The 18442-nt window shown below is 34.7% G+C and overlaps 1 protein-coding gene across 2 annotated transcripts in view; it reads left to right on the forward strand.

Annotated features, from left to right (window-relative positions):
- Window positions 1-18442, forward strand: part of HFM1 (helicase for meiosis 1) — a 155588-nt gene that overhangs the window by 57534 nt on the left and 79612 nt on the right. Inside the window, exons 1-11 of one of the 2 annotated variants that reach the window (XM_074221692.1) lie at window positions 1391-1680; window positions 4416-4681; window positions 4932-4979; window positions 12711-12781; window positions 13079-13211; window positions 13707-13858; window positions 14443-14520; window positions 14747-14905; window positions 15216-15416; window positions 15502-15590; window positions 16060-16103. In XM_074221692.1, the coding sequence (XP_074077793.1) occupies window positions 1427-1680; window positions 4416-4681; window positions 4932-4979; window positions 12711-12781; window positions 13079-13211; window positions 13707-13858; window positions 14443-14520; window positions 14747-14905; window positions 15216-15416; window positions 15502-15590; window positions 16060-16103 (1495 nt within the window). In that variant the 5' untranslated portion in view covers window positions 1391-1426. Of the gene's footprint in view, window positions 1-1390; window positions 1681-4415; window positions 4682-4931; window positions 4980-12710; window positions 12782-13078; window positions 13212-13706; window positions 13859-14442; window positions 14521-14746; window positions 14906-15215; window positions 15417-15501; window positions 15591-16059; window positions 16104-18442 lie in introns of those variants that run through there. The other variant, XM_074221693.1, reaches the window with a different exon arrangement.

Genomic DNA, 18442 nt, shown 5'->3' on the forward strand with positions numbered 1-18442 from the left:
CAGGGTTACACAGGTAGTAAATTGAGGCCAGTTTTGAATTCAGGTCTTCTTGACCTCAGGCCCAGTGCCTTATCCACTAGGCTACATAGCTACGCCATACATTTCTTAAACATTTTGTTGAAACATGTGATTGTAAAGATATGGTCTATTAGGTAGTCTCTTTTGAAAAACCTATATGGGGGCAGTTAGGTGGTGCAGTGAATAGAATATCCCCCCCCTTAGAAGTCAGGAGGACCTGAGTTCAAATCCTGTCTTGGAACTTAATAGCTGTATGACCCCGGGCAAGTCATTTAACCTCACAATTGCCTCCAAAAGAAAAGTCTGATGTTTGGTTATGATACCTGCTTTAAGATCTCTCTTGATGCATATCTATATTATTTTTTTTTTTAGGTTTTTTGCAAGACAAATGGGGTTAAGTGGCTTGCCCAAGGCCACACAGCTAGGTAATTATTAAATGTCTGAGACTGGATTTAAACTCAGGTACTCCTGACTCCAGGGCCAGTGCAGTGGCACCCCTATGTATATTATTTTCACAAAAATTTGACTTAAATTGGAAAGAAGGCATATGAGTTAGTAGTTATTAATTGTTTCTCAATTGCCTGTTGAGAGTCAGGGGTAATAATGATGGCTAACATCTGGGGCTTTCTTTGTTAACATCCTTTATTATCTTCCTTTCCTTCTTATAACTTGAAATTTGATTTCACCAAGGAAGGCCCTTCAAATTTTGTTGCCTCTAGTGCAGACTTTCTTTGATTCTGCTTGTTCTAGTGCAGTTGATTTTCCCATTTTTGTTTCTTTCTGTACTATATCCACTTCCTCAAGAGGCACATGTAGACCTGATATTAATGTCCAGTGTAATAGCTATTCTGTTCTAATATATAGTAATTATTGTTGTCAGTCTTTATTGCTGTTGCTTCGATGTCTTTCCCAAATTTTTTGATGAAATTTAGATGGAATTAGGTCTTTGACAAGCAGCTGTTCTGTTATTATTCTTTTCTAGTTGATATTTTATGAACAGTTTTCCAGGTAGAAGAATAACTGCTTTTTTGTAATTGAATAAAAGTATTGGGATAAAAATTCCTCTTCTGTAGACTCATTGAAACTTGGGACAACTTTAGTAGCTGAAAGGATACCAGAAGTGTTATGATTAGTAATTGTCATCCTTATTCAAATATGATAATCACAATAATAGGTACCATAAACCTTTTATTTTTCTGATACTTATTTTATTCCTCCTATATAATTATTTAACTATTTTAAAATGTTTCTCATTAAAATTTCCTTTACCTAATTTGAAAAAAATAGTTTTCTAGAGAAAATATAGTAAAATTAATAGTAACATTTCTTTTTTTTTTTTGCAGAACAGACAACAAATAAGGAAATGTATACTTCCCATTTGAAGACATCTAATGAAACTATAAACTATATGCCACCAACACATGATTTCCAGTTTGATTCTTACTCCAACAAAAGCAGAGAAATGAAGCTAAACTTAGGAATAACAGATAAGGACTATTTGCCAGTTGGTACTGCCAAACTTAGTTATGGTTCTGCACATCAGTGCCAGAATCCCATTGGGGCTATAGAACCAACTGAAAATATTGTTTTAGGCAATGGAAAATTCCTTGACTCTTCAGAAGAGGATAAAAATAAGATTATTCCTTCAACATTCCGAAAAAGGTGTGTGTTGCTTTAGACAAGTATCAAGTATAATAGTCTTAAAATCATGCTTCTTTTACATGATTTTCCCACATTGTGGTGATGTAACATAATCTAGTCAAGAATTATTTTTAATCATGTGGATATTGTTCATTTGAAGATCAATTTATGCCTCAGGAATAGAGTAATCTATTGATTCTCTTTCTCACTGTTGTTAAGAAATTTTTAACTAAATAATTAACTAAAACAATCAAAGGCAGGATTTGAACTCAGGTTTTCCTGACTACTTTCTCTCTAAGCTACTTAATTCTCCTTTCAATTTTTTCCTCAAATTTTTCTTTCATTTTTAATATCTTGCTTCATTTCTGCTAGGTATTCATGTAGTTCTTGTGGAAAAATCCATTTTTTTCCCCCTTGACTCTGTGCTTCTGTACTGAATTTTTGATTCTGCTCAACATTTTCTTACATTTACTCCTCTCTCTGGCTGCAATTCCGATGCTGGGATTTTGTCCCAAGCCCAAGGTTTGCTTCTTGCTCTCCTTGTTCTCCCTCCAAGTTCTCTGCTTTCTGCCTCTTGTGGTTAGATTCCCTTCCATCTCTGTAGTAGAGAGTACTAGTTCTTAGGACCCTCTGTGGCATCTCTGGCCATTAGGAACCTCAGAACTATTGGGCCAGCACTGCCCTCATCTGAGCATTACTGTGCCATTATTATTTCTTCTCTAAAGCCTACAAAGTTCCCACGGGGGCCCTGCCAGAGGATGTTAATGTGAAGATTAGTTTTTGTATTATTGAGTGCTTTAGGAAAGTCATTGATAGCATTGCTGTTTTTCAAATGCACTTCAGACTGATCTCTTCAACCAAGGGCCCTGCCAATTGTTTCTTTGCAGCAGTTTAAAAGCCTATATAAATTCAACAGGATGCCTATCTAGTTGACATTGCAATCTAGGCAATTTGTGGTTTTTATCCATTTTGGGTTTTAGATGTGATTGACTATAGCTATCTATTTGAATTTCTGAGGAATTTACTATGGAGGCTCAATGCAATTAGTATATCACATGCAAATAGAAGCATTTAAAGACTCTTCTCTCAGTAAGGAAATCCTTTTTTTGGACTTTACACAATACATCTTCTACAAAACTGGCAAATGCTTTAAAAGAACTTAAGTTCACCTAAAGAGTTCATCTCTGGTTGTTTTAATATGGTTTACAAAGGTGGAGAGTTCTTTTATTTGCTAAAATCCAAAACAAAAAAAAAAATTCATACGTTAACTATCAGAATTTACAGTTCCAACATTTACTTTGCTTTTACATATTTGAGGTATATTGACTTGGCAAACATGGAAAACCCATGGAATTGGTATTAGCCTCGTCCAACACCAATGTTTTAAACAGGATTCTATGATAATTTCAAAGACTCCATGATGAACTTTTAGATTTTCTAACCACAAAGAAATTCTGCTGTAGAAACTCTCACTCTTGGAGGGCTGTGTCTCCACAGAACAAGTTTATTTTTTTTATATGTTAGTTTAGCCAGCCAGTAATGCATTTTATGGGTATGTATGTGTATATCTGGATAAATGTATATTCATATTTACATAAACAATCTGCTTAATGTTTGTGTCTTTATGATTTTTATCAAGTAGGTAAGTGTTGTCATGATTATAGGGCCATATTTACCAATTTGTGGTTTGGTTAACATAGTACTTTGATGGGTTTCCCTATGATATCTTGAACATAAAATAACAATATAAAAGCTGATCATTTCTTGGTTACTAGATCCATGGGAAAGGCACTTCTCATACCAAGTTGAGAGAGCACATAATAGCAGATGGAATTTGACTTAACTTTGTAGCCAGAGGCAAATTACTTAGTGCTCCTGACCATGTTTCTTCATCTCTTGAATGGGGATTCTTTCCTACTAAGGTTGTAGTAAGAATTCAATAAACTATTGCCTGTAAAGCATTTTGTGAACTTCTAAGCATACCTAATAACAGTCATAACAACTAGCACTTATTCAGTGCTTAAAGTTTGTAAAGTGATTTAAATATTCGTCATTTTAACCTCACACCAGCCCTGGGAGGTAGTTGCTGTTATTATCCACATTTGCCAGATGAGGAAAACTAAGGCAGATCAAAGTTAGGTCATTTGCCCTGGGTCACTCAGCAAGAAAAAGGTAGATTTGGATTTTCAAAGTCACATTTGAACCCAGGTCCAGCACTCTTTACTGTGTCTATGTCCATTATACATAATACATGTCTAAGATTATGATTGCTATTGTTATCATCATTATTATTGTTTTTGGAACATTGTTTTTGCTTTTCCAATTTCTACATGTGTAATCCTAATTTGATTGTCTAAGGAATGTTGCATTAATTGTGAGATGATCCCAGAGTGGATAGGAGGTAGTTGTTGACATAAACAGTTTTTCATTCAGTAACAAGAATAATAACATCATATAGTGATTATCCTTGTAATTTAACTGAATTTTTTTTCAGATAAGTAAAACTGCTTAGGTTAAAAAAAGTCTATATTATGAATATTTCTAATGGTTTCTTCTTCTGTCATTTGCAAATAATTTCAGTGACTTGAAGTTGACCCAAATGAGTATTCATGAAGGCAATATTCATTGGAGACTTTCTCTGTTATATTTGAAGAAAGATTAACTTATTTGTTCGAATAACTTTCCATTTATGTAATTCCTAATGACAAATTATATATGTATACATATATATGAAAATATCTTTTGTTTTTCTTTAGATTATTTAAAACATCTAACTGTTCATATAGTAATGAAGTTTGCAATGATGGTACTGCCTTGGATTTTCATATTGACCCAAAGGAAAATCTCAAAACTAAGATAAACAAAGGGGAATTATGGAAAAATAGTGTTAGTAAGCAGAAACCACTATATTCAGATGTGAACCTTTTTACTACCAAGGATGCTCTCTTTGCTTCTGACATCGGAGAAGGCATTTTCAAAGCACAAAATTTCACAAATGCTCTGGATTCTCTTGGAATTCAAGGTAATTTTAAAATTATTTTGTCGTTGTTTTGAGAAATTTAAGTTTAATAATATAGAGAGAAATACAGATAAATTTAATAGTTGTTAGGTTGCCACTATAGTGGCACATTTTTCTATATTTTTCTATTTTATTTCATCTCAGTAATATAATTAAACTAATCCTTTGAAAGAATTTATATGATCTTTGAATCTATTATATAGAAAAATTCCCTTCTGCTTATATAAATCTGTGGAGTTTTTTCTTTTTTTAGGGACAGCAGAAAAAGATTTTTGTTCCTTGAAGTCTATTACAGAAATCCGTATCCTTTTTAGAATAAAATAGCAATTAAAATTTATGAAATTATAGTTTTTTTAACATTTTTAAATAACTCTGAAGTGGAGGTAGTATGCCCTAGACATATATTTCTGGTTACATGGATGAGGGGTCATCTGTGTGCATGATTCTCTAGAATATGGTGAACCTAGGCACATATTTCAGTGCCAAGTGAATTGGCATGCTGCCTCCCTTCCCCCATCAGTGAGGAGAGCCTCTTTGTACTTCAGTATTGTACTAAGCCAGGATTCTGCTGCTGCCTTTCTGGCAGGTCAAACTTGTTGTTTTCTGCTGGACCCAAGGCCGCCTCCCCACAATTAGTAAGTCAGCACACATTTATGAAGCACCATCTGTCCATATGCCAGACACTGCGCTAGATGCTGGGGACAGAAGACCAAAGAAAAAGTAGTTTCTGCCCTCAAGGAACAATTGTTGTCACAAGCAACTTAATGGACATGTTCATCAGTTCATGTACTTGTGAATATCTATCTGTTGTTTGTCCTTCATTCCCAAAGAGGACCATGACTTTTAGGTACAAATATATGTACATTCTTTCAGGGAAAGCAAAATGCACATCATATTTGTGGTCATGTTTGTACAAAGCATAGATAATGGATAACTGAAAGGTCGGTAATATAGCAGCTAGGGGACTAGAAGGGTCAAAAGCAAGCATTTGAGCTGAGACTTGAAGGAAAGCATGGATTCAAGCAGGCATAGTTGATAATGGGAGACAACCAGCACAAAGACAGAAGTACATGAACAAGGAACAGTGAAGAGGCTGCTATAAATGAAGAGTGTGCATGAAGGGAGTAATGGGTGAAAAGACTGGGAGGATGGGATGTGGCTAGGTTGTGAGGAGAGAGCTATCAACGCCAAACAGGAATTTATATTTGATCCTAGAGATAATAGGGAGCCACAGGAGTTTGCTGAAGCAGGGATCAATGACATGGCCCATGAGCTCTTGTCAAAATAGAAATGGCAAAGTTGTTCAATTCATTAGATATATAGGATAAATGATAGTGGGGAGTCATGGATGACATCACAGTTCTGAATCTGAGAGACTATATCCTTGAGAGAGACAGGAAAGCCCAAAAGGGGTGGATTTTTGAGAGAAAGATGAGCTTTGTTTTGAAAATACTGAGCTTGAGATGTCTGCAGGAAATTCAGTTTTTAATGACCAATATAGAGTTGATGAATTGGGGCTAGAGATAGGAGAGTTATTAGGAATGAATGTATAGATATAGTAATCATTTAAAATTGAACTCATGGGCTCCAGTGATGCCAACACTTAAGAGTGTGGACAGAAATGAAGCCAAAAAGACAAGAGGAGTGAGTAAATCGACCTGCCCCCAAGATTCCTCCAAATAGATCTATAAAATGCACCAGACCAAGTCAAAACCAGGAAATAAAAAAAAAAATCACAATGAATCCTTTTTTTGTGGCCAGATCAACATAGGGAGACAAAATGGGAGACTTCTACACCCTGGGTATTAGAATCTGGCATGGAGCATGCTGCATAGAGCACTCCAGCCTAGGGTAAATGTATATAATAGGGTAAGAAAAGGTTCCAGGTCCGTCCCAGAGTGGGCTAAACTTATGCATGGTGAAATAACAAGGGGTATCTCCAGTTCTGTCTCACATTACCCAGTCATAAGTCATAAATCCAGGGAAGGCTGAGGAGGGGACCAGCACCTGGGTGGTGGCGGTGGTAGTGGTGGTGGTGGTCTAGGGTGAGGAGTGGTCATGGGCCCTAGCCTTTGTACCAGAGGAGGCACAAGCTCAGAAGCAGGCAGCAGCACTGTGGCACCAATCTGAGGAGCAGTCTAAGTATTAGTTCCAGTCTCTAGCCCAGGCTGAAGCCTGAAGACTAACTGTAGCAGGAACCCCAGACTAACTTGGAGCACTCTGAACTCGGAGAGTTGTCTAACTTATCAGTAATGGTTACGTCTAGCAGCAGTCCGCTGAAATTTATGAATAAACAAAAAATAGAGGGCAAAGTGAGGTGTAAAGTGGATAATTTAGTACAGTTTTGTACAACTAAAACAAATGTAAGCAAGATCAGAAGAAAAGCAAGAAATTGTGTATGTGTGTGTGTGTGTGTGTGTGTGTTATAGACAGATTCTCAGATAAAGATCTCGTATTTCAAATATATAAAGAACTTTGTCAAATATATAAGAATAGGAGTCATTCCTCAATTGATAAGTGGTCATGGTATATGAATAGGCAATTTTTCCAATGAAAATATCAAGACACTTTATAGTTATATGAAAAAACATGCCCTTTTCTCTCCATCTTTTTTTTCCCCTTCACTCCTTAGTCCTTCACCTGGAATGCTTCCCTCCTGTCCCCACCAATCATAATGAAGTGCCCATCCTCCATGATTCCTTTGTTGCCTCTCCTCTGGATTCTCACAGGACTTTGTAACTTTCTAATGGTACTTATCCATGCTCCACCTCATATTAGAATTACCGTGTGCCTTGCTCGCTTCCTCACTAACCTGTAAACTCCTTGAGGGTATGGTCCCAGTTGTTTTTGAATTGTTTAAGTAGATTAATCTCCAGTTAAAGGCAATTGAACAAGTCAGCTTTGTATCAGAATAAAAGGAACCCCAAGTGACTGACCCCAGAGTAGTGAATAAACTTTTCAGAAAGGTCATTTACAGGAATAGTTAGCTAAGATAGTTACCAACAAGAATAACAGAGGACTGAAGATATTGCAAGTATGGAGGGTAAGGGAAATTGTACAGTGAAATGTTTTGGAGGGGAATTGTTTTTTTTTTTTGTTTGTTTGTTTGTTTTTTGTTTTTTAGGTTTTTTTGCAAGGCAAATGGGGTTAAGTGGCTTGCCCAAGGCCACACAGCTAGGTAATTATTAAATGTCTGAGTTAAGTGGCTTGCCCAAGGCCACACAGCTAGGTAATTATTAAATGTCTGAGTTAAGTGGCTTGCCCAAGGCCACACAGCTAGGTAATTATTAAATGTCTGAGACCGGATTTGAACCCAGGTACTCCTGACTCCAAGGCCAGTGCTTTATCCACTACGCCACCAAGCCGCCCTTTGGAGGGGAAGTGAATTGAGACTGTGTAAGGTTTGTTTATTGGCAGTGACAAGTAATGGCTTTATAGGCACTAAGTTCATCTTTTCGATGGAAAAGGTGAAAGATCTAGAGGCTGCACCTCTATTTTCAAGGTCATCAGCAAGAATGAAGAATGGATAAAGTGCTTCTAAAAGAAAATAAAGAAGACATATACTCTGCAGAGGCAGAGGGGAAGCCTAACATGTGGTAGTAGATTGACAAGTTGCATAATATGATAAAGAGAAGGAAGGAAAGGACCACTAAATACTTTGAATTTAATTTTAACTAAGAAGCTCTTTCTGAAACAAGAAATTTAACTCTTCTAGAAGGAAGTAACTTTTTGTGCTTCATGATGATGATGTAAATCTATAGATGTTGTCAGGAGAGAGACTAATGAGAAAAAAACAATTAAGTAGTTCTGGTTGTTACCTCTTGCTGAGAGGGATTGAGACAAGTCTTGGGCAAGTTGACATCAATAATAGAACTTTCATTGTCTCAGAGTGTAACAGTGTAATGGAAAGTCTTCCAAAATTCTTTCAACCTAAAGAATGCTGTTCATTCTTCTTGATTCCTGTGATCCTTAAGCATAAAACATTGATAGCTTCACAAGCATGAATTGTTCAAAAGCATGGTTAGATGGCAGTTTGTCTGAAAAAGACCTGGGAATTTCAGGGAACCGCAAGATCAGGATGAATCAACAATGTGATTTGTCATTCCAAAAAAAAAAAAAAGAAAGAAAGAAAGGTATACTAATGGGTATAGCTTCCAGGAATAAGAAGATAATAATAATCTTACTTTCCTCTCCTCTGGTCAAACATCTGAAGTATTTTAGTAAATTCTGGGTACTACAGTTTAGTAAGGATCTTCCTCAATTTTTAGTTGATCATATTGGGATTCAAGATGGTTGATGGTCTTGGTTTCTAGAAATGTTGAGTGATGAAAGAGGTAGATAGTAATGAAACCTTTCCAGTAGGGAATGTGGAAAGGGAAACCTCTAATCCAGGGCAGCCTGCAATTTCGGGCAGCAGTGATTCTTCCCTTTTCATTGTCAGCAAATTCTTCACTTTGGTTGGAAAGCAAATCTCATTATGGAAGAGAAAATAAAACATAACTTCAAGTAAATATGTAACAAATTTATATGGAACTTTTAGGGCAATAGGATGCACCCTTCTTGAAAATTGTATTTATCATACTTAATGCCCATGTAGACAGCATTGTATTTATCCTATGCTTTGGAATTCATTTGAATAACTAGTTCATTAAGGACTAGAGTCCACTACTTAGTACACACTCAGTACAGTTCTAGTGGTAAGAAATTTTTTTTGTTTTATCATTTAAATTTTTTTCTATTAGCAAGCATCTTGAAAAATTGACCTGCCCTTTCCAGTCTATCACCCCTCCTACTCCTATTAAGAAAAAAAGAAACAAAAAATAAAGACATCAATGCATAGCTGCATAATCTGGCAAAACAAATCCTATATTGGCCATTTCCACCATTTTTGAAAATATTATCCCATTCACTTTTCATTTGACTAATAAAACATAATATATAGCTGATGCCTAAAATCTAGCTAAATATCCACCAAAGGCAAAAAACCTAGTATTCTTTTTGCAGTTATATTCTTGATAACAGTCTAAAAAAAGGTTCTGAGCAGCTGGAGCCCGAACTAAAGGAATTCCTGGGATGATAACCTTGACAATGGAAACTCTACTGCCCCACTTGCCTGCACATTCCACATCTGTACCTTTCACTAAAGCTACTACCTCTCCCTAGGTCCTCAAAGTCAGAACTGACTTTGGACACAGATTGTAGCAGGAAGGCTTCGGGTGTCCTGAGAACAACTGGTGGAAGTCAGTGGTGCATATATCTCTTCTCACCAGTCATCTAAATTAGATTGGGACTTTGGATTTAGATTAACAGTTAACTTTAACAGACTGTTTCATTACCTATATGAGAGTAAAGAAAATTTGGGTTTTTTCCTTCAAGTTTTTCATTAAGAAGATAGGTTACAATGTTAAGAGAATGATTTTCAAGAAAATTTTTTGTGATGTATTTCCTTGGTGAAACAAATTCTCTTATTAAGATCCTGTTGTTAGTTACTTACACCTGTGTAGACTGATTTATTCTGTAATAGAAACTTCATTTGTTGTCAGAGCCACTGGACTTCTATACTTTATTACTTCCAAGTGTATTTTTAAATTGGAAAGATAGAAAAGGTTTTATATAATTTGAGTTTTTGTAGTGTGCTTGAGCCAGAAATCATCTTAAGAATCTTTCTGAATATTTTAAGATATCTGAGTGCTCCCAACAATGCTAGATTTTTTCAGTGGCCCTGCCACAATACTCTTGTCATTTTCAGTTCTGTAGAAGTTGCTTTTTCCCATGATATAACATATAATTGCAGTGACACCGCTGAGAGTTTGTTGAACCAAAGCAAAAATGGGGTGTCAAGTGATGATAGTGATAATAAATGATGTTAGCAGTCAAGTTCTCTGTTGAGCTAGGAAGACTGATTCGTCATCTAGTCTGAAGCAAACATTAGTTTTCCTGAATGTAAATTGATATGGAACTGCCTAACGAGAGAAAAACCAGCATGATGTCCACACTTGTGACCTTGTTACAAATAAATATTTCATATGAAAAAAGACATTTTGAGGGGAAAAAATTAGATTCTTTCAAAAGGTGCTATATTGACAGGCACAAAATTTAATTTCCATATGTGTACAAATACTGTTTTATTGTCTGCACAACCAAAATTTAAACAAATTTGGCGGAAATGTAGTTAATTTATTAAATGCATACATGAAATAGCATTTAAATCCCCAGGTAGATTTTTTTTGACTGCCCTATACTGCTAATATCCTTGTATAATTAACTAGCTACAAATTGAGACTAGGGTTAGGTTATAAGACCAATTTTAAAAATAAAAGAAGTTTCTGGTAAATCAGTTAGATTAAACAAGAAAACAGGTCAGTCAGTAAACATTTATTAAGAGCCTACTATGCGCTAATCTCTGAGGATTCAAAAAAAAGCAAAACATAGTTCCTGCTTTCAAATTCATAGGCTGATTTTTATATAACATGAATACAATACGCAAGTAAGTTAAATGCAGCATAAATTGGAAAAAAATCAACTGAGCTAATTAAACCTCATCTTCACCTAGCCATTTCTGTCCTTTTGCTGTTGTTTGATCTTCCAGATACCATTCCTGGGTGGGACTTAAGCCACTTAGCTTTGAACTCTCTGACATCAGGTATCCCTCTGTACTTTCTCCTAACACCTGACATCTTTCGATTTATGCTCTGAGAACTATAATAAAATTATTACTATGATTGCCCTGTGAAAAGGGTATGTCAGCAAGCTGCCTTGTCACTTCACTCGCTATCCAAGTTATTTCCCTGGCTCATATGCCACATTTTTACTATTTACCTATATTCAAATGTAAGTTCCTCGAGGGCAGGGACTATCTCACTTTTATATTTGTATACATATAATATGGACATATGAAAAGTACTAAATAAATGTTTATTCGTTATAGCAATGCAGACTACTAGTTCATGTTCTGCAAATTCTCTAAAGGGATTCTACCCAGTATGTCAGGATCCCTTTTCTTGGCATAGAATTGCAAAACCTGAACTATTCATCTTTCACTTTTACTATAAGACCAGCTCACCTTATTTGGTGATATACAGTTCTCTGGTCACATTTTTTTTATGCCACTCCTTGGCATACTAATACTCATCATGTGCCTCTCCATTGCCCTTTGGAGTTAATTTTTTGGAAATTGTGGTAGTCTGTGACTTGCAGCCACATAATACCACTAAAAGAATATTGATGTTAAAAAGATGATCCTTTATCTGGGGAATTAACTAAGCATACTTAAAAGCACTGCTTAATTTCCCAAAGACAATACAGCCTTCTTTTCTTCTCCTGTTCAGTTCTAGGCCACACTCATTGTCCATTACATGTCAAGAAAAATATACTGATGGACAAAGTCTTTTGTTTGTATTCCTAACCCTCTTGGTTTTCCCAATCTGTACAGTTAGGGCTAACTCCTTTGAATCATTATGGATCTTATTTAGGAGTACCTTGTTTCCTTCTCATCCCTTTATCAAGGATGCTTTTGATGTCTATATAGATAATTCTCGTAAGATGAGGATTAAAATCATTTTTCTCCTCTCTGAAATCTTTACTTCTTATATACTTCCAGGTGAAAGTGATGTTTCCATCTTTAAATTTCCCATAGAACTTTTCCTGGACTTTTCCTTTGCATTTGCTTCCCTATTATTTATGTTATTTGTATACATTTCTTTGCCTCTTTCAATTGTAAGCTTTTTTAAGAGCAAAATCTATGTTAACTTTCTTTTTATTTCCAGCACTCAACCTAATGCTTTGAATGGAGTAATTACTCAAATGTTTGTCAAATACATAAATGACTTTATGAATTTTATGACTTTATGACAATTAGGACTATTCAGGAAATGGACAGTCTTAGGTAGATGTTCAAATCAACACTAATAACTACATGTTAGGGGTTTTTTAGAAAGTTTTCAATGACTCCCCTATAACTGGAATACATTATATTAGGCACCTTCCCACTCTAAATGTCTGTGATTCATTAATTCCTTAATACCATCTTAAGCTGCACAATTTAGAAGCATTTTCAAAGAATTTCCATATTTCAACTATATACAATCTAAGGCTTTGGATGATGTAAGTATGTAATTTTTAATTCAATGATTATTAGTTTGTTTTTAATGATTTTACTTATATTATCTTGAGCATAGGGGAATGGTTTTTGTTACTTTTTTTCCACATCTTTTTCTCATAAAAACAAGATGAAAAATTGCTAATGATATATAATAAATGTTAATGATATTATATATTTAATCTCATGCAAGTTCTCAATTGTAATATTTTTAAGTTTTGTAATTTACTTTTTTCAGAATTCCTACATTATTTTTTCTTAAAAAATTGATATTATGTTTTAAAAGACCAATGTGTCTCTAGCTTCTTTATACAGATAGGAATTTCGTGATTTGTGCTCCAACTGGTTCTGGGAAAACCGTAATATTTGAACTTGCTATAACAAGATTATTAATGGAAGTTCCACTACCCTGGTTGAATATTAAAATTGTTTACTGTAAGTATGCTATCTCTTGTATAAATGAACCATTGGTTAATAGCAATAAGATATAAATGAAGCAAAAAATATATCTCCAACATATAATAATACTACTTTGCTTTTTCTTCATAAAATATCCAAGACTCTAAATCCTCTATATATTATTAACTTTTTCTTCTTTACAGAAGTAGGAAATGATATAACCAAGTTTCCTTCCATTCTTTTCTAATAACAAAGATGTTAATTGTCACTTTAATTTTAATATAGACTTTTTAGGGTTATAAATTGAAAAAGAAACCAAGATAATTTATTTGAGAACTGGAACTTTATGATTTTTTAAAAATACCCAAGAATACCATAGAAAAATGAACATATGATTTTGCTGCTTTCATTGTATCTAGACTGCCTTACATTCTTAGATATATATTTTAGATCACAATTTAGTCATCCTTTTTAGCATACTTGAGAAGTGTTTATTGTCTTAAAATTAATAATTCTCTATTGCTATCACAGTGGCACCAATAAAAGCTTTGTGTAGTCAGCGCTTCGATGATTGGAAAAACAAATTTGGACCCATAGGATTGAATTGTAAGGAGCTTACAGGAGATACAGCTGTGGATGACTTGTTTGAGATTCAGCATGCCCATATTATTATGACAACCCCGGTAGGGATTCTTTATTCTTTATTTTTCATTTGGTCTATTAGGCAAATAGATTATACTTTACTCCACAAAGAATTACTCATAGAAAAAGTACTTAGTTGTTATCTACCAGTATACTAAATTAACATAAACTTAGGATCAGAAATATTTGGCGTAGTCTAAGAAATAAATGCTGCAGTAAGTTATCCAAAATAGGTACAAGTTTTAAAAATAGTCAAAATTCCTTAGGTGACAAACCTATTAGATTGAATTTTATGCGGTTTTTTTTGTGTAACTTTGTGTTTGTTAACATATCTTCTATGTTCCTTTCAGTTTGAACTAGCCATGACTTCATAGAAGATGACAGGATTAAGGGTGCTAGGTGGGAGTGGTGGAAAATTTTATGGGCAAACTAAAAAAAGTGAGGAGGTATAGATTGTTTTAAACAATCCTTAAATCAGGATTTGTCTTTTCAGATACTTTTAGGATAAGAGCAATACCACTAGCTTTTAAAACATTTTGTCTCATAAAATCCTGTGATACCTTTATAATTTATTATGTTTATTATAATTGCTATATTAGTGTATTCCAAATAATTTTTTTTCCAGGAAAAATGGGATAGCATGACAAGGAAATGGAGAGACAATTCTTTGGTCCAGTTGGTACGACTATTCCTCATTGATGAGGTATAGAATTCATTGTTCATTTCCAGATTGAGGAGCAAAAGGAGGAACCTAACAAAAAACAAAGAATCAAATATTTTTGGTTACAACCTTTGTATCTACAAATGATATTTATGCAGATTTACTCAAGGATAAAATATTAACAATTTTATGGATTTTAACTATGATAATAGTTTGTGAAATTAAACAGATTTGCAAATTGTTGATTGAGCCTTGCTTTCTTGGTTAGGTCCATGTGGTGAAAGATGAAAGCCGTGGTCCAACTCTTGAAGTTGTGGTCAGTCGAATGAAAACTATATCTTCTTTATCTCAAATCTCAGAAAATTCCAGTGCTGCTATTCTGGTGAGATTTGTGGCTGTATCTGCAACAATTCCAAATGCAGAAGATGTAAGTGAGAATTTGAACAAGTTCTTATAATTTAATAAGTATAAATTTAAAATTTAATTTAAAAATCCATTCTCAGAGAAGAATGAAAATTTTGAGCTTCAAGTTTTCTTATCTGTAAAGTGGGGAGAACTGTACACACCCTACTGACCTCAAAAGTAGTTATTTAAGGTACTTGATGAACTTTTTTTTAAGCTAGACTTATGATTTCATTAGAGTCTGAGAGTTTTTTAAAGGCACTGAGAGGATAAGTGACTTGCCTAGGGTCACACAGTGACCACCACAACATTCTGGTATGTTTTGTTATTTGTAGATTGCTGAGTGGCTTTCAGATGGCAAGAGGTCCGCTAAATGCTTGAAAATAGATGAGAATCACAGGCCAGTGAAACTCCACAAAGTTGTCCTTGGATTTCCATGGAGTAGTAACCAAACCGAGTTTAAGTTTGATTTATCTCTCAATTATAAAGTTGCCAGTGTCATACAGACTTACTCCGATCAGAAACCAACTCTTGTGGTATGAATTCACTTGTTTATTTTTTGAATGGAATTTCTGTTCTTTACCATGATTAATGCAAAAATTATGATTAATTCATTTGTAGTTTTGTGCCACAAGGAAAGGAGTGCAGCAAGCAGCTTCAGTTCTCTCAAAAAATGCTAAATTTGTCATGTCAGTGGAACAAAAACAAAGGTAATTTTTTTTCATTTAAGTGCTAAAAATAATCTGTGGTGTGAATTGGGAAGTTTTTCATCACTATGACCTTTCCATAGGAAGACATCTACTTTCTGAGATGGATGATGCTGCCTTTACATGAAATATTATCCATCTCTATTTAATTTAATTTAATCAGAGTTTTTATTCATTATTTGGGCAAATAACTTGATAGATTTCTTTCAGATTCCATACAGAGACATGCAATGAGGGAGCATGTACACTAAAGACATACCAGGTATATGCTGCCAGATATATACCCCCAACCCTTTGCAATCAGAGGTGAGACTCAACTCTATCTCACCTGCTACCTCCTCACTGCATATCCCAGGATTCCCAGATAGTTAATAAAAATCATTTTTTAATTATCTAGTGAATGGGAATCCTTAATGATTTTGGGAACTGTGAATGGGAATCCTTAATGATTTTGTTATCTTTTCTTATATAGGTTGCAAAATTATACACATTCCATAAGAGATTCTAAACTGAGAGGTAAGTCTAAAATTCACATAATTACACTCTCAACATTGAAAGGAACCTAGTCTCATCCTTACTTGAACAGAGATTGTATTTATCTGTTTTTTTTGCTTGAAGACCTCTGATGAAAAATATCCCACTCTCTCTTTCTCCCCCAAGGCTATCAATTGCACTTTTGGAAAGCTTTAAATCTTAGGAAGTTTTTTTTCTCTTATATCAATACTAAATCTGCCTCTATAACTTTGTAGGAGGACCAGGACAAAGAGGAGAACAGAACTATTGCAATCCTACAGATAAATAAGAGACTTTTTTAAGGTGGCTTAAGATCTCAATAACTTTTTTTGACTATCATTTCATAAAGCGAATATATTGAACTGACATTCAGCTCTTTAAGACAGATTGTGTCTCCCTCATCTTTTGTTGGTGAAGATTATTTTTTGAATCCATAGATAAGACTTTGCAATCTTATTAGCTTGATTCCACATTTTAGCCAACCAAGATCTTTTTGAACCATAACTATTGTTCAGTGTGTTAGAGATACACCATAACTTTGCACAATCCTCAAATTTGAAATGCATGCCTTAGATGTTAATATAAATGTGAAATAGCTCAGATCCATGCTATATCTTGAAGACATACCTCTAGAGACAGCTTTCCAAATCTACATCAAACTTGAATGACCAGATATTCCATCTCCTCACTGGCTCTTCTCACTTGCTGTCCTTTATTTTTTTTAAATATTGTCACTTATGTCTTTTATAAATTTTTATTTATTTACTTATTTAAGGCAGTGGGGTTGGTGACTTGCCCAAGGTCACACAGCTAGGTAATTATTAAGCGTCTGAGACTGGATTTAAACTCAGGTCCTACTGACTCCAGGGCCGGTGCTCTATCTACTACACCACCTAGCTGCCATGCTGTCCTTTATTTCTAAAATTCTTATCCTCATCCTCTCTGCCTCCTCTATCCCCTGGCTTCCTTCATATCCCAACCAAAATTCTACTTTCTACGGGAAGCCTTTCCCAATTCCCCTCCATGCTTATGCGTTCTCTCTTGATTATCTTCAATTTATCCTATATGTTTCTTGTTTGTACATAGTTGTTTGTATGTTGTCTCCCCTGTTATACTCTGAGTTCTTTGAGAGACTGAATTGTCACTTCTTGGTATCCTTAGGAAGTTTTTTTTAGGAAGTTTTATAACATGGTACCTGACACATAATAGGCATTTAATAAATGTTTATTGACCTGGTATTTGCAAGAGGTGGTGAGGGTTGAATCATGATCATAACTATGTGAGTAGAGAAAAAAATGACAGAAAAAAAAGCCTAAAAAAAAGGAAAAAGTAGAATCAATAAGATTTGGCAGCTGATTTTATTTTGGGGTTAGGGCAACAGAGCTCAAATTCAGAATATTCTTACAGGTATAAACTGTACTTTTATATTCATCCATTTTTTTTTGCAAGACAATGAGGTTAAGTGGCTTGCCCAAGGCCACACAGCTAGGTAATTATTAAGTGTCTGAGGCCAGATTTGAACTCAGGTACTCCTGACTCCAGGGCTAATTCTCTATCCACTGTGCCACCTAGCATATTCATCCATTCTTTACTCTTACTTCTATTTTCTGTATTTTTAGAAACCTATTTATTGATATTTCTCTTAAGTATCCACATTGACCACTTTAGACAACTCCCCATCTATCTTTCTTTTTGGGACTGACATCTTATGTCTTCAAAATTTCATCTTTAAGAGCTTCCTTTCCTTCATGGACTTTTTTTTTTAATTATAGGATATGAGATCCTGGGATCCTTCCTAGTCCTCTGAAGACTTCTTCCTGTATTACAAATTCTTACTTTGAGCATTCCCTTTTTCTACATGGTTTCTATTATTTTTACTTAAGCATTCTTCTTTGTTGATAAAAATCAGATCTGGAATAGACAGTCTTCTTGTTGGTACTTTTACCTTTCAAATTATGACATTATCATTAAAACAAAACATGGAATTATTAGTTGTTTTTCTTTGGAGGGCAAGAGAACTGTAGCAGATATCTGAATGATTGCATTCTTCTAAACTACCAGACTTACGATCTGTTTCCCAAGCTCCTCATCTATGTTTTCTTTCTACACAGTCAATCTTTGAACTCCAGTGACAAAATTGCTTCCTTTGATATTTATCCATATGTGTCCTACTGTATTTCTCCTTTCTGGCTTCTGAATTTTCTCACATGAGTATATCTTCTTAATTTTCATAATTATATTCTGTTTCTCCTGTTATTTATTCTATTCCATTTGAACCAGGTTTGCCATTTCACTGCCATTTTCCAGTCCTGTGCTCCCATTTTACTAGGTCTCTGTATTTC

The sequence above is a fragment of the Macrotis lagotis genome, chromosome 2, assembly GCF_037893015.1.
Source record: "Macrotis lagotis isolate mMagLag1 chromosome 2, bilby.v1.9.chrom.fasta, whole genome shotgun sequence".
Taxonomy (NCBI): domain Eukaryota; kingdom Metazoa; phylum Chordata; class Mammalia; order Peramelemorphia; family Peramelidae; genus Macrotis; species Macrotis lagotis.